Below are 13,426 nucleotides of genomic sequence, written 5' to 3' on the forward strand. Positions count from 1 at the left end.
CACATAACCTGGACCCAAACATGGTCACGCCCTAAGTCTAACAAAATGCAATTGCTTACAAGAGTCAAAGTTAATGAATATTTAGTTACATGCACACAGAAACACACACACCAACACACACACACACGCACGACAGTTACAAATACATAAGGATATAAATATTTCATTGGCTGAACACACGTTTCGCTTGACATTTTGTATTATAATTAAATAATTGGTGTGATCTATGTGGGTCGATTGAGTTGAGCAATTAAATTGCAAAATGTTTCGTTAGTCCGAATGCAATTCAAATTTCAAAATGTATTCTGTCTGTCTGTCTGTCTGTGTGTCTGTGTGTTTCTGTGTGTCCCTGTGTGTGCGTGCCTAATTGAAGCTGATTGGGCAATCAATTTTACTAAACTTACCTTGCTGAGCCTTTACTTGCACCGGCGTGGACATAGGACCAGCTCCCATTGAGGTATAAGCCTGTACACGAACCGTATAAATGGCATGTGGTGTTAGCTCCGATACCGTTGTCAATTCACTATTGTCAACCATTTGTGAATTCCATGAGGCTTCCGGCTGATTTGAATTGGTCGTGTAGTATACCTTGTAGCCCTATTACGAAAACGAAAGGAAAATTTATCGAAAGTTTAGAGCGATTCAATTTAATCTCTCTATTATGGTCTATCTCTATCTCTTTATTTCAGTTTGATTCTTTTTGCTAACCATAAAGAATCTTTCGTTTGCTTTTGATAAATGCATTGCCCTGTGGTATTCCGGATTTGCAAACTTTATCATTTTGGCATTTGTGGTTGGATTGTGAAAGTTTCTATCAGTGTTTAATACACACACACACATGCACACTCTCAAGACCACAACAATTGTGGCTTAGACTTGCTGCTATTGCTGCTGCAGCATTGATTTCATACGCAAATTTGCATTTAAACGCTCTTTTTAACTATCTTTCTCTCTTTCGTTCTTCGTGTGTGTCGTGCCGTTTCGTCTATAGAAGGCCTAGTGCCACTTTTGGCCAATTTCCCTTTGCTTTTCCAATGTGACAAAGTGTTGGCTAGGCCACAGAGAGTAAAGAGGATTCCAACGTTTAATATGCATGCAGCAGCAGCTTCAATAGCCAGGTACTTACGGTCACTTGTCCATTGGGCGTCTCCGGTGGTTCCCAAGTAATAACCATAGTCGATGAGCTTAACGTGCGCACTTGGACATTACGTGGTGCACTTTCCATTTCTGCCGCACGTAGGCAAGAGAACGGGAATGAAAATAAGAAAGAGAGAATATTAGCATTGAGGACAGATAATTTTCAGTGAATGGGCATAAAAATGATTCGAATATTTGTGAAATCCTGATATGTTATAGATATAATATTAGTCAAAAGTCTTTCAAGTGTATGGAAATCTATATTGGAACTTTTTAATCCTTTAAGTTTTGACTGTAGTAAGTGAGAACCGCTTGGGTTACTTTAAATTCATGTATCACTCTTTTGAGGCCAACAAAATCCTCAAAGTAGAAGGTGGGGAAAAGCATTCAATTCATACAAAATGAGGCATTAGGGCGGCATTAGGTTCCACACAGAGAGATAGAGAGCTACCCACACTAGATGTATATGGATGAAATGTTTTGGCGAAAAACAAACACAGAAATCCCATCCATCACAATTTTATGCCAATGAGCTGATGTTTTATTGTTTTTGTTGTTTTGTCCTGGAATGGGTATTTCATTTTGTTGCCCCACAAAATTGCGTGTTGTTGATGGCTCGGGGCCATCATAGTGCGAATTTTGCATTTATAAACTGATTTTTGTTGCGCCGCAGCAACAAAACAATGCCGTGAGAGCATTGCAGCCAATGCATGTTAATTTTGTAGGCGTCAAATGGTCGAACAACTGCATCAGCCAACACACACACACACACACACAGACACACACTCGTACATATACATATCCACATCCGTATTAGCAACAGCATAGAAATCAGAATGAGGCAGCATCTGCTGACTGCTAATTAGTGGGAATATATGCCTAAATTTCTCTTGCCATCTTTGAATTTTTGCCAATTGCCCTTCTCCTCACACTCCTACCCGCATACAGTTTAGCCTCTATGGATGAAATTGCCTACTCAATTGGTTAATGGTCAATCAATAAATTCCAATTCTCACAATTTTACTGCAATATCTACACAGCAGTTTTACCCACAATTTATATCGTAGTCATCTCATCTGTTACACAAGTGCTCCCCGGGAGCTCCTTTAGTCGATCCGTATCGGAAGAGAAGGAGCCATTGCCATTCCCTGGTTATTGCCTAAGATTTGCATGCACACACACACACCATCCACACCCTAGCGACTCAAAAATTGCAATAGGTTTGGCTTGCTTGCTACTTGGATTCATCTATCCAAAGTGTGGGTAGCATCACGTAAGCTGCATTTAAGAGCATATACATTACATACGGATACGCTCCATTAATATGTATCCCTTGCATGCTCAGGCACACATTCACACACACCCATGCACTTGCACATGTCTGCTCCTTATACAGCACTAAATTCAGAGGCCTCAGCAGGAGGCTCAACTTTAGACAGAATCTCTACCTTTTGCCTCCTTAACAGAAGCAGCCATGGATGGCCTCTGTCTCTGACTCTGTTGGAACATGTGCAGGTCATAACTATGACCTATTACATGACGAAAGAAGCTGTTAAAGAGCACGAGAGAATCAACCATTTTAAAGGTGAAATCCTTATATTGTACTTATGCCTGTATGTACTAGAAAATTGGATTGGCTTCGATGAAGCATGGCTAATAATAATTATACATTTAATTACCAACGATGCAATTGATTTTAAAATAATTATCCTGAATAAAACTTTCATTGCATTGAAGTTCCATAACTAGTGTGTTTAAATATGTAATTTAAATTCTTAAATTAGGAAATGTCTCTCTATCTACACTAGAAAATGTCCTTCTACATTATCTTTAGAACTATTACTTTGTAGTTTAATGAAAATATTAAAACTCTGTCAAGCCAATCAGACTCAAAAAACTAAGAATTTGTGGTTAGTAAACCGAAGCAGCGGTTAAATCATTAAAAAGATCTAATCCATTTGTTTGTCTGTAAGAAATTTGCTTATTTTGTAATTTGTATTTTCTTTTAAAGATTTTAACTTCATCGAATTAGACTTGTGCATCTTTACTCCCCGTTCGCCATTTTAGGTACTTTTTATATTACAAAAGATTAGCCACTTTTTTATTTCAGCTGCTACCTGTTCACCTGCTGCCAAGGAGGGGGAAAAAGCCCTTCACTGGTGACACGTGTTAAGCAATGCGTCGACCTGCTGATGCTTACCGTTTGCCTGTTTTTTTTTTTTTTTTTGCCTCCTGTCTGTCTGCCTTTTATTTCCAATGCTGCCCAACAGCTGAACTATAAAAGTTGCTATCGAAATAATATTTCGAAACGATATTGGGCGAGCGATAAACATAATTGCAGCAATAAAAGTTTTCAACTTTTTATACGACGTGGCTCAAAAACATAAAAAAAAACCAACAATGCCAAAAAAAATTGAAAGGAAAGGAAGGAAAGTAGACAGAGGCAGCAGCAGACAAACGTACGCTTACGCGCAATTGTCAGGACTAAAACAGCATTTCACACAGACGCACACACATACAATAGCATGTACGCACACAAATACAGAGATGTTGATGCGCATTCAAACGAACGCATAACAATGCAAACTTTATGCATTGCCGCCTAGTCAGGTCGCAGAGGAAGAGCCAGGAGCAATACGTGAGTCGGCTGTCTCTATACATACATACATACAAACACACACGCACACACAGATATATCAGACACATTTACAGTGGCGGATCTAGGATCACAAATATGCAGAGGCTTGGATATTTGAAACAAATATTTGATTATCATTTTCCACCGCTTTTGTACACAATCTAGCCCGGCCATAATGTCACTAAGCAAAGCAAATAACTCCAAAACGTAAAGCAGCTCTAACTTGGTCAACTATTAATCGAAATTAAAAATGGATAAAATTGTCTTTGAAGGCTAACCTTTTAGCATTGTTAATTATTTAACTAATATCTATTCACTAAATTGAGATCACCTTTTCGAGGAGGTCAAAAGAACCCATTGTAAACTCTAAGACTAAGCCAAATACTGGTTATCCTAACAAATGTATGTATGATGCTCACGGACTCTCAAGATACTAAAAATAGTAATGCGTGATTTATAATTAATTCCATTACAATTACGTATTTATTTAATATACTAGATGCTGGTTATGACGATACTATTAACTGCTTTGAATTCAGGTTTGCATTAACATGAATCAAAAATTTGAATGCACACTAAAGTTTCTTAGCTACTAACTTATTTTAGAAGATGATTAAAGACGTTTGCGAATTAACTTATTAAACAGATCAAAACAAGATTCCAAGCTAAGAAAATATCTTCCTATCTTAAATACTTTGTAATTTGAAAATAATTTCATAATGGAATCATTACAGAAATCCGTCCCTGTCTCTGTCTGACGCAGCTGCGTGTGGAAAATATTTTTCTTTTTTCTTTTCCTTTCTTGTTTTTTTTTTCTTATTTTTTGGGTTACTCTCATAAGATTGCATTTACCTTTGATTCTATCTGGGCTTAAGAATTTTTTTCTCTATGCTTTTTAACAATTGTTATTGAAATTGTTTTAGCAATCTTTTTTTTGGTATTTTTTATAAATATATATGCATGTATATATTTGGTGGGTTTTTTGTTTTTGCAAAACATAAAATTTTGTTTGCTTAGGATACTTACTTGTGCCACCAAATGAGAAATCGCCTAAATGGTCGCAAAAGCATTTGAACAAAAAGAGAAAAGACATTACGAGAAAGGGTTAGTACCAACGCGTTAACATAAGTGGTAAGTAAAAAAGAAACCAAACGAACAGATACGAAAGAAAAGAAGAGTCTAAATAACCAAAAAGGAAAAATTGGTTAAAAATCCTTTGGAGTGCAGCATGTGTAGATAGAGAAAAAGGAACACAACGGAGAGACAGTTAGTTAAATTGTCTTTTTTTGCTGAATGCGTCTGATTGTCATACTTACTTGTCTCACCGGTGGTACATGTCGCTGGAGCCGATGGTGGTCCACGTCCAATATTATTCACAGCTATCACATAGAATTCATATTCGGTGTAGGGACTGAGAGCACGAACCACATAGTACATGGTAATGATGCCACTTATTTCGCTAAAGGCCTGGTTAGCATTCTTCGGTTTATATTGGATCACATAATATTGCAAATCCTCGGGACCCTTATAGGACCACTCCAGACGCACCGAAGTGGCGGTCACCTCAGAGATTTGCACATCGGTGGGAGCCGTTGGCAGAGCTTTGATTAAAGAAAATACAGATTAGCTTAACGATTTGAATGACAGTGTTCTCCCAATACTTACATTGCACTTTCACCACCGATACCGCTTCGATTTGGCCTAACGAAGAGGCGGCTATACATGTGTAGTTGGCGCTCTCTTGAATACTATTCAACTGCAAAACATTTCGTCCAATTGGTATATCATTCTCGGGTGTTAGATCATGGACACCTAAGGTAATAAGAGTTATTAAAGTTTAAGTTTGTTTTCTAATTCAATTCGAATACGAACTTACCCTTCATCCATTTCACATGCGGCATGGGAGAGCCAACAGCAATGCAGGATAGATTTAGACTTGAGCCCAACATTACCTCATTGATGGGCTCTGGTGGACGGGAGAATGTCGGGGGGACACGACGTACTTTAACATATAAATTTGTTGCCTTTGAATGTTCAGTGCCCACCGAATTTTCAGCTACACATTCGTATTTGCCTTGATCCTCTTCGCGGCTATTTTCGATTTGCAAGAAGCCTGCAAGCAGAGACAAAAAAGATATTTATAAGTAAAACTTTATATTTGACTTTTGTAAAGTATTACATGGATTTCTTTATTAGGTCAAATCTATATTATAGATATGGAGCCTCAGGTAAAACATCTTTTCGCAGGTAAATGTAAAGAAAATGCCACCGGTGTATACCTAATCTAGATATCTAAGATACTTGTTCTACCTAATCCAATTGGTTGCCAAAAGGCTTTGTTAACCCTTTCCTTTCTTACCTTACAATAAAAGTACAGGTAGACAAATTGTCTTGTCAATTGGTACCTGTCTTCCTATATAAGTACATGTCTTATGCTTATAAAACTTAGTTCGATATAGTGCTTTGAGCAGAAAACATTACAAAATGCTTGTTTTCATTTTACCAATATTGTTCGCCACATTTGTCAGTGGTACAACCTATATAACTACAAATCCGCATATGAATACTCCAGTATTTGAAGAACGCCCACTAAGCCAACAATTGGAAATGGTTGATCTATTGGATTTGAGTGATCGACCAAGGCGTCAAGCAGTGCCGAACACTTATAATTCTGCATCAAAGTTTCTTTTGGAAGTGTACAATGAAATCAACGAGGATCAGGAACCACAAGAAGTTTTACATCAGCGCCATAAGCGTTCACTGGATGACGATATATTAATATCGGCGGAGGATCGTCAGGAAATCGCCAGTTGTAATAGCATTTTGACCTTCTCTAGTAGCCAAAAGCAAGATCTAAATAATGAACTGGATTTACATGTAACTTTCAATACAAACGATGTGCCCATGGAACTGTCCTTGATGCATGCCATTTTGAGAATCTACAAAGAGCCTAGTACGGAAGAGCGAAGTAATAACCTCACAGTGTCTATCTATAGAAGGCTATACAGAAGTCAAGATGCACCCTATCGCATTCTACATTCAGTGAATACTACTGCCCAATTTAAGGGCTGGTTGGAGTTCAATTTCACACAAACTCTACGCGCATGGTTGCTCAACAAGAATATTCAGCAACGCCATGAGCTGCGCATCTCAATTGGCGATTCACAATTAAGTGCCTTGGGTGCCGGATTAGTTCCGCCTCAGGGCAGTCGCTCCAATCTGGAACCCTTTATAGTGGGTTATTTCAGCGGCCCCGAGCTCCTGGTGAAGATACAAAAGTTGCGCTTTAAGCGAGAATTGCAGAAACGCAAGGTCGGCGCCCCAATGCGTTTACCACCGCCGCCTGCCTTTAAGCCGCCACATTCGTGCGAACGCCTTAATTTCACTGTCGATTTCAAGCAATTGCATTTGCATAACGATGTTATAGCACCAAACAAGTTTGAGGCTTATTTCTGTGGCGGCGGTTGCAATTTTCCCCTTGGGAATAAAATGAATGCCACAAATCATGCGATTGTTCAGACATTAATGCACTTGAAGCAGCCACATTTGCCCAAGCCATGTTGTGTGCCAACCGTATTGGGATCCATCACAATTCTCAGGCACATAAATGAGGATATATTCGATTTAACAAAATACCAAAAGGCTGTGGCCAAGGAGTGTGGATGCCATTAGAAGACCATCTGGTTTAAATGTAATTTTCTTGCATATCATTATAATATAATTTAGATAATTTACATGCATTTAAGTGATATCAAATTGCTAATTAATTATTTAGACATACAGTAAAAATAAAAACTAAAAAAGAAAAATACTTAAATTTCGACTTAAATGAACTCTTAGCAAACATTTAAGTTTAAGAGAACTTCCCTCATCAACGTTTCCGAGGTGTTTGTATAAAGGACTTTTACTTACTTTACTTTAAAATCATAAAGTTCTTTGAACTTCTAATCTAGAGTTTCCATAGGCAAATTAAGAACTGGCAACTCTTGAATATTTAAGGGAAAGATTCTGTAGCTGCTCCCGAAATTGGGAATATCCTGATTACTTAGTTAAACCTGTGAAAGATTTGTTAAAGTATCGGAAAATAATATATGCTTTGTGGCCTAGAGTCTAGACTCCGGATACATGAACTGTCAATGCAATAATTTGGGACATATTTCTATGTGATTGAAAGACTCAACTCAAGTAAGAATATTAACACTTTTTATGTGATTTTAAAGATCGTATAAAAGTTTACGAGATGAATGCTTCATCACAGATGGAGAGAGAGAGAAATAGAGACTGGGAAAGAAGGGGAGATTAAATAAGAGCAAGGTGGCACATTTTGTTGGTATATTAACCTAATGTGAATGACACAGACGAAAAGGAAGTCATAAAGTGCTTTAGCTGTGGCACTAAATATATTTATATGTGTAATAAACATTGAGCATGTACAGCCTAAGAGTAGACAATGCGGAACACACACACACACACACACAACACATACACAGTCACACAGTCTCTCTCTCTCCTGCATTGCATATAAATTGAGGCATTGAATTCAACAGTTATGAATAAAACGGTTGGCATACAGTTTTCGTTTAATAGCCCGCAAGCAATTCGGTCACAAAGTTATGGCCCATAAGTGGGCGAGAGGAGTTTGTGGTGAGTGTGAGAAAGAGAGTGCATGTTTGATTGTTTGGCCATAATTAGCCCATAAATGTTATTTTTGGTTTCACTAAAAAATTTATAAACTACATATATGTATGAAAATTGTGACAGAGTGAGAATTATATATTTCACACACTTTTGACATAAATAATAACACTACTCGTATGATTTTTGGCCATTCATATAAATTGATTAAAATAAGGGTATAATAAGCTCCACAAAGAGTCCTTCCATTGTGGTCACTCAACATAAGATCCTCCGACTGCTAACTTTTCAGACACCAATTAAGCTTTTGGAAGCTCTATTAAGGACTTACTAATAAAATCTATTTTGAATTTAATTTTCCCTAACAAGAAATATTTATTATTGGATTTCATAAACTAAATCAAGTATAGGAATCTTAAGATATAAATGCAAGATTATTACTTCATTGAAATAACAAAAAGATACTTGCTTTTTACGTTTATAATAAGTTTTAGTGTTAGGGTATTTAGATATCTCTGTTAATACTGAGGTGTTATTGATTTCGGTGTTGCCAATATTTAGGAAATTTTGCCAAAATATGAAATGCCATTATGCATATTGAGGTCCATGTCCCACTTGCCCGTACGTTCTCTCCATTTATATATGTATGTATTTATTAATCAAGTACTTTAATTTAAAATGTGTATTCAGACAAACAAGAGCTATACACATATGTACATACGTATATGTATGTATGTATAATACATATAGAAGGTACACATAAATCAAATTTATGTATACATATATGTATTTAAGTAAGTGTGTATGTTTATTTTGTATTCGTATGCGTGCGTGTGTAGAGAGGTAAACGAATTGAAAATCTCCGCATATGCATGAAATATGACAATTAATTTTGCAAAGAAAAAAAAAAATGTTTATATGTAATATTTTCAATTAATTATTTATATCTATTTAAATGCGTGTAGTTGATTTTGGACATGTATGAATATATAAATATATAAAAATTGATTTGGTTGAAATTTAATGATAATGTATCACATACTACACATGGTAAAATGGTATGTAAAAGATGTTTATAATGTTTAATAAGTGTCAGATTTTACATTTCCGCTTTAATGTTAACAATTGGCATACAATTGTAGTTTTTTTCTGCTGTTCTAACTTACTTTAGTTTCAACTTACATGGTAATTGAATACCTCATGTTTTGTTTTAGTTTAGTTCAATTGCTCTTATCATAATTATAAAACGAATGGAAAACCTTTAAGGTTAATTCTCAATTGACAGTCAAATTTGAGAATAGAAAGCATGTAAATTGATATATTCATTTATAGAAGTTCAATGTAAATAACACCAATACATAAAATTTACCCATTAATAGAAATATTGAAGTATTGCTTTGTATTGCTTTGCGCATTCAGCAAAAAAAAAAAAAGAAAAGAAAATCAGTTGTCCCAACGAATTTGGTATACCATGTAGCAAGAAAAACTCTAACTTACAATTAGACTTACAACAGTTGGATTCTACTTTTCATTTTGGCAACTTTTATATTAAACTTGTATTATGTTAATAAAAAAAAAAAAACAACTTGACAGCGGTGGGATTCGAACCCACGCCCTTTCGGATTGGTGCTTAAAACCAGCGCCTTAGACCGCTCGGCCACACTGTCTTGTGTCGGCAGGAGCTGTAAGCTTAAATTCGATCTATTATCTAACGACTTTATTAAAAATAATAGTAAGTTGTAAAATTAAAATATCTTACTTTAAATATTACGCCATAGAAACCTGCACTAACTAAATTTTGGTACGTTTTTCCATTAAAATTTCTTAACTATTTTTTTCGTAGTACCCAAGATTTAGTCGCTAATACTGAAGGATTACCAGATAAACGTACATACTTAGATCATGATCATGCTAATATGTGCTTTCTTTTACATACTTTTTTATGATTTTAATATACCATTTCACTCTGTTAGTGCATGGTATAAAAGAGTAGAAAAAGTAAACGTGGCTCATCCACAATAGACACCCGAATACAGTTGAGTGAATCATTTTAATGACTCGTGTTGTTGCGGCCCACATGTATTTCTAGATGTAAATATATATACAAATGTGTGCATACATACATATATGTACATATAGAATATATACAAAAAATGTCGACAGTGCTGCTGCTGTTCGGGGCTAAATGTTGCAAAATTCCAGAGTCCCATGTTTATTATGCTGGCTAAAAAATACAACAAAAAAAACATAAAACACCAAAAACGAGAGCAAAAAAACAAAAGAAAAACCCGACTAAAAATGATGAATGCTGGGTAGATTGTGGCGTGGTTTTTAGTGCATGGCCATTTTGTTTAGCTGCAGTAGCGTTGAATTGTTGTTGTTGCTGCTGCTCACCTAGCAACATGCATCAAAGTTGATTGTTGTAAAATTTATTGCATACTATTTGGCGTGTATGGCTGAACATTTATTACGCTTGTTGCACTTCCTGTCTGCATCCAGCCATCTCCGGTTAAAGTGCCACTGCTGACTGTTGTTTAGAATCATTGAACCATTCAAACAATCATTAAACGTTATTTTTCAAAAAAAAAAAAGACTAAAAGTTCTAACACATTCTTTTTTAGTTGTAAAATAAAATGAGAAAAGAACCAAAAAACCCAAATATTTATACAAAAATGTTGATTGAAATTTATGAACCAAACAGCTTTCATTAAAATAGTTCTGCGGTGAAAAATATTAACATAATCCTTTACTTTGAAGGTAAAGTTAAGCGATAAAAATATTAAAACATATTAAAACTCACATCTCTGGTAGTTGGTGGTGTATCTAGGGTTATGAAATGGGTTAAGTTTGCCTCCCGAAAGTATGCAAATGCTAAACACTCCAAGAATTGTTTTCTTTTGAAAAAATGTAAGTTACAGTTGTATAATTTCTTATTCTATGGCATACTTTTAGATAAAAATTACTCACATTTGTCAACCCTAGATCTGCTTGTACTGCCCCAATCGTTGATTTAAACAGGGTAAAACACCAAACCCAACGTAAACTACTTCAGGAACAACCATAACCATGAAATAATGCAATCTGCCTATTGAAAGAGGTAATTAACAAGGCGCTCGGTGTATTTGCTATTCCCCTTCTATTGACCACTCACCCGTTTGCTATACGCTTTTACCTCAATTTTTTCGTTGAACCCAGCAATTTAGTTAAAGTCAATCACAGGAGTGTAAAACAAAAGCAACAGCATAAGCGGCCCCTTTTGTGGCTTTTGTCGAGACAATGAGCAGAGCCCATTAACCTCACCACACAAACCCTTTCCATTCCCAAGCTTAAGCGACTGTTTCTTCGCCGGGACTACCACTTGTGCTTGGCACACATGTGGCACGCCACACAACTGCACTTCCGCTTGCGCAGTCATTTTCATATTTTGCAACTTCCGCTTGGCTCACATACAGACACACGCACACAGAGAGAGAGAGAGAGAGAAAGTAATAGAATAGAGTGAGAAGCCTTGTGCGTCTACTAAGGCTTTGGCTCGGGCAAAATGGGATTATTAATTTAATTATGCTTTAATTTAAGTAGTCGTCGTTGTCGTTGCTACAAAGTGACGTTTATGGCGAATCGCGTGGGACCACACTTCCCTCTCTATCTACGCCACACACAACATTCTCTTTACCATCCTTTTAACCACATAAAAGTGGCAAAAGTTTCAATTTTGGTAATGCAACGTTGACGACTTATCGCCAAAGCCAAAAAACTTGACTTGACCTTCCCCAACCCCATACCCACTTTCACTCCCCACTCCCACTCTCAAAATACTGATTGTGAGTGCCTCTGTCTGCCTGAGTAACTACTTTAGGGTAGAGGTGGTCGTGGGAGTTATCCAAAAAGTCGTTCTAGTCATGCACATTTTGGCAATTACTGTCTCATTTTCAACAAAAGTGACTGTCAACTCTTTCACCGAACGAACACAGTAGGTACTCCTCCAACGAGTGGAGAGAGATGATAGGCAGAAGGCAGGCAGGCAGGCAAACGAAGAGCTCATAATTTAAGCATTAAACTTTTCTCAAATGCTTTCAAGTTGACTTGCCTTAACTACAGTTTTACAGCTCAAGTAAATAATTGCGTGGCCCCTTTTACATGGAAAGTGTATGCTATAGGGATGGGGAGTTACAAGGAGACCTGGTCACGTCAAGTGGCAAGGCGATTGTAATGATGGGCACAGCAATTAAAGTTGGTCGGTGTGGGAAGGGTTTTTGGATTGCCAAAGTATTATACGAGAGAGAGAGAGAAACGAAAGAGAAAGAGAAAGAAAGAGAATGAGGATTTTAAGGAGATTTTAAAGAGGTCTTTGTCGTCACAGCTGCTCCTGCTGCTGCTGCTGTTGCTGGTCTCTACTCCCCTAGGAGCTGGCCAAAGTGAATGTCGTAAGTGTGTAGTCGTAGGAGTCTTCTTCTGCTATCGAACAACAAAAGAAGGCATAAAAACGCCATATAAAAAAACACGATGTTTGTAAGCTGTACTACTATACTACGCTTTTAACTCGCTTAACTCGTTTGATACTTAGCTACCTACTACAAGTATTTTGCCCGAAAAGGATTCTATGGCTGGCTTTACGGTTCAAGTTGAAAGGTACATAAAGGTTAACCTGCTGTTTATATGGCCTATATGTATATTATGGTTTAAAACTTGTTTTTATGCTTCAACTATACTTACGCTTAGTTAAAACTTAAGTGGCCATTTAAATTTAGTATGCTTTTCTTCCTGATTGATTTTATGCATTATACTTATTTTTCACAGTGTAATCTAGAAAACTATATGAGTTTAATATACCAGTATTATTTACTTTGTTTATTGAAACCATAAATAATCTATAAAAATCCATAAAAATCCTTGAAATCGATACGTTTTATGTAATTTTGATCAAATTGCAATTGTTGTGTAGTCAATTAAAAATTTGGCGTTTGAAAATAAATGATATTTTTAGCAAATATCGCCCTAAATTGACATTACAATCGA

At 36.4% G+C, this 13,426-nt stretch overlaps 2 protein-coding genes and 1 non-coding gene across 10 annotated transcripts in view; 1 reads left to right on the forward strand and 2 right to left on the reverse strand.

Annotated features, from left to right (window-relative positions):
- Positions 1-13,426, reverse strand: part of Lar (tyrosine-protein phosphatase Lar) — a 155,396-nt gene that overhangs the window by 20,950 nt on the left and 121,020 nt on the right. For 6 of the 8 annotated variants that reach the window (XM_068295644.1, XM_068295646.1, XM_068295649.1 and 3 more), the window contains 6 exons: positions 5,652-5,888; positions 5,441-5,587; positions 5,101-5,376; positions 4,802-4,825; positions 1,127-1,227; positions 405-597 (listed from right to left, as the gene is read on the reverse strand). In XM_068295644.1, coding sequence (XP_068151745.1) covers positions 405-597; positions 1,127-1,227; positions 4,802-4,825; positions 5,101-5,376; positions 5,441-5,587; positions 5,652-5,888 — 978 coding nt within the window. Of the gene's footprint in view, positions 1-404; positions 598-1,126; positions 1,228-4,801; positions 4,826-5,091; positions 5,377-5,440; positions 5,588-5,651; positions 5,889-13,426 lie in introns of all 8 variants that reach the window. The other 2 variants (XM_068295650.1, XM_068295647.1) reach the window with 1 other exon arrangement.
- scw (screw) lies at positions 6,260-7,447 on the forward strand. The gene has a single exon (XM_068294671.1). The coding sequence runs from the start codon at positions 6,260-6,262 to the stop codon at positions 7,445-7,447; it is 1,188 nt and encodes a 395-aa protein (XP_068150772.1).
- TRNAL-UAA (transfer RNA leucine (anticodon UAA)) lies at positions 9,998-10,077 on the reverse strand. The gene has a single exon. It is a non-coding gene; the product is annotated as a tRNA-Leu (tRNA).

The sequence above is a fragment of the Drosophila tropicalis genome, unplaced genomic scaffold, assembly GCF_018151085.1.
Source record: "Drosophila tropicalis isolate 14030-0801.00 unplaced genomic scaffold, ASM1815108v1 contig_845, whole genome shotgun sequence".
Taxonomy (NCBI): domain Eukaryota; kingdom Metazoa; phylum Arthropoda; class Insecta; order Diptera; family Drosophilidae; genus Drosophila; species Drosophila tropicalis.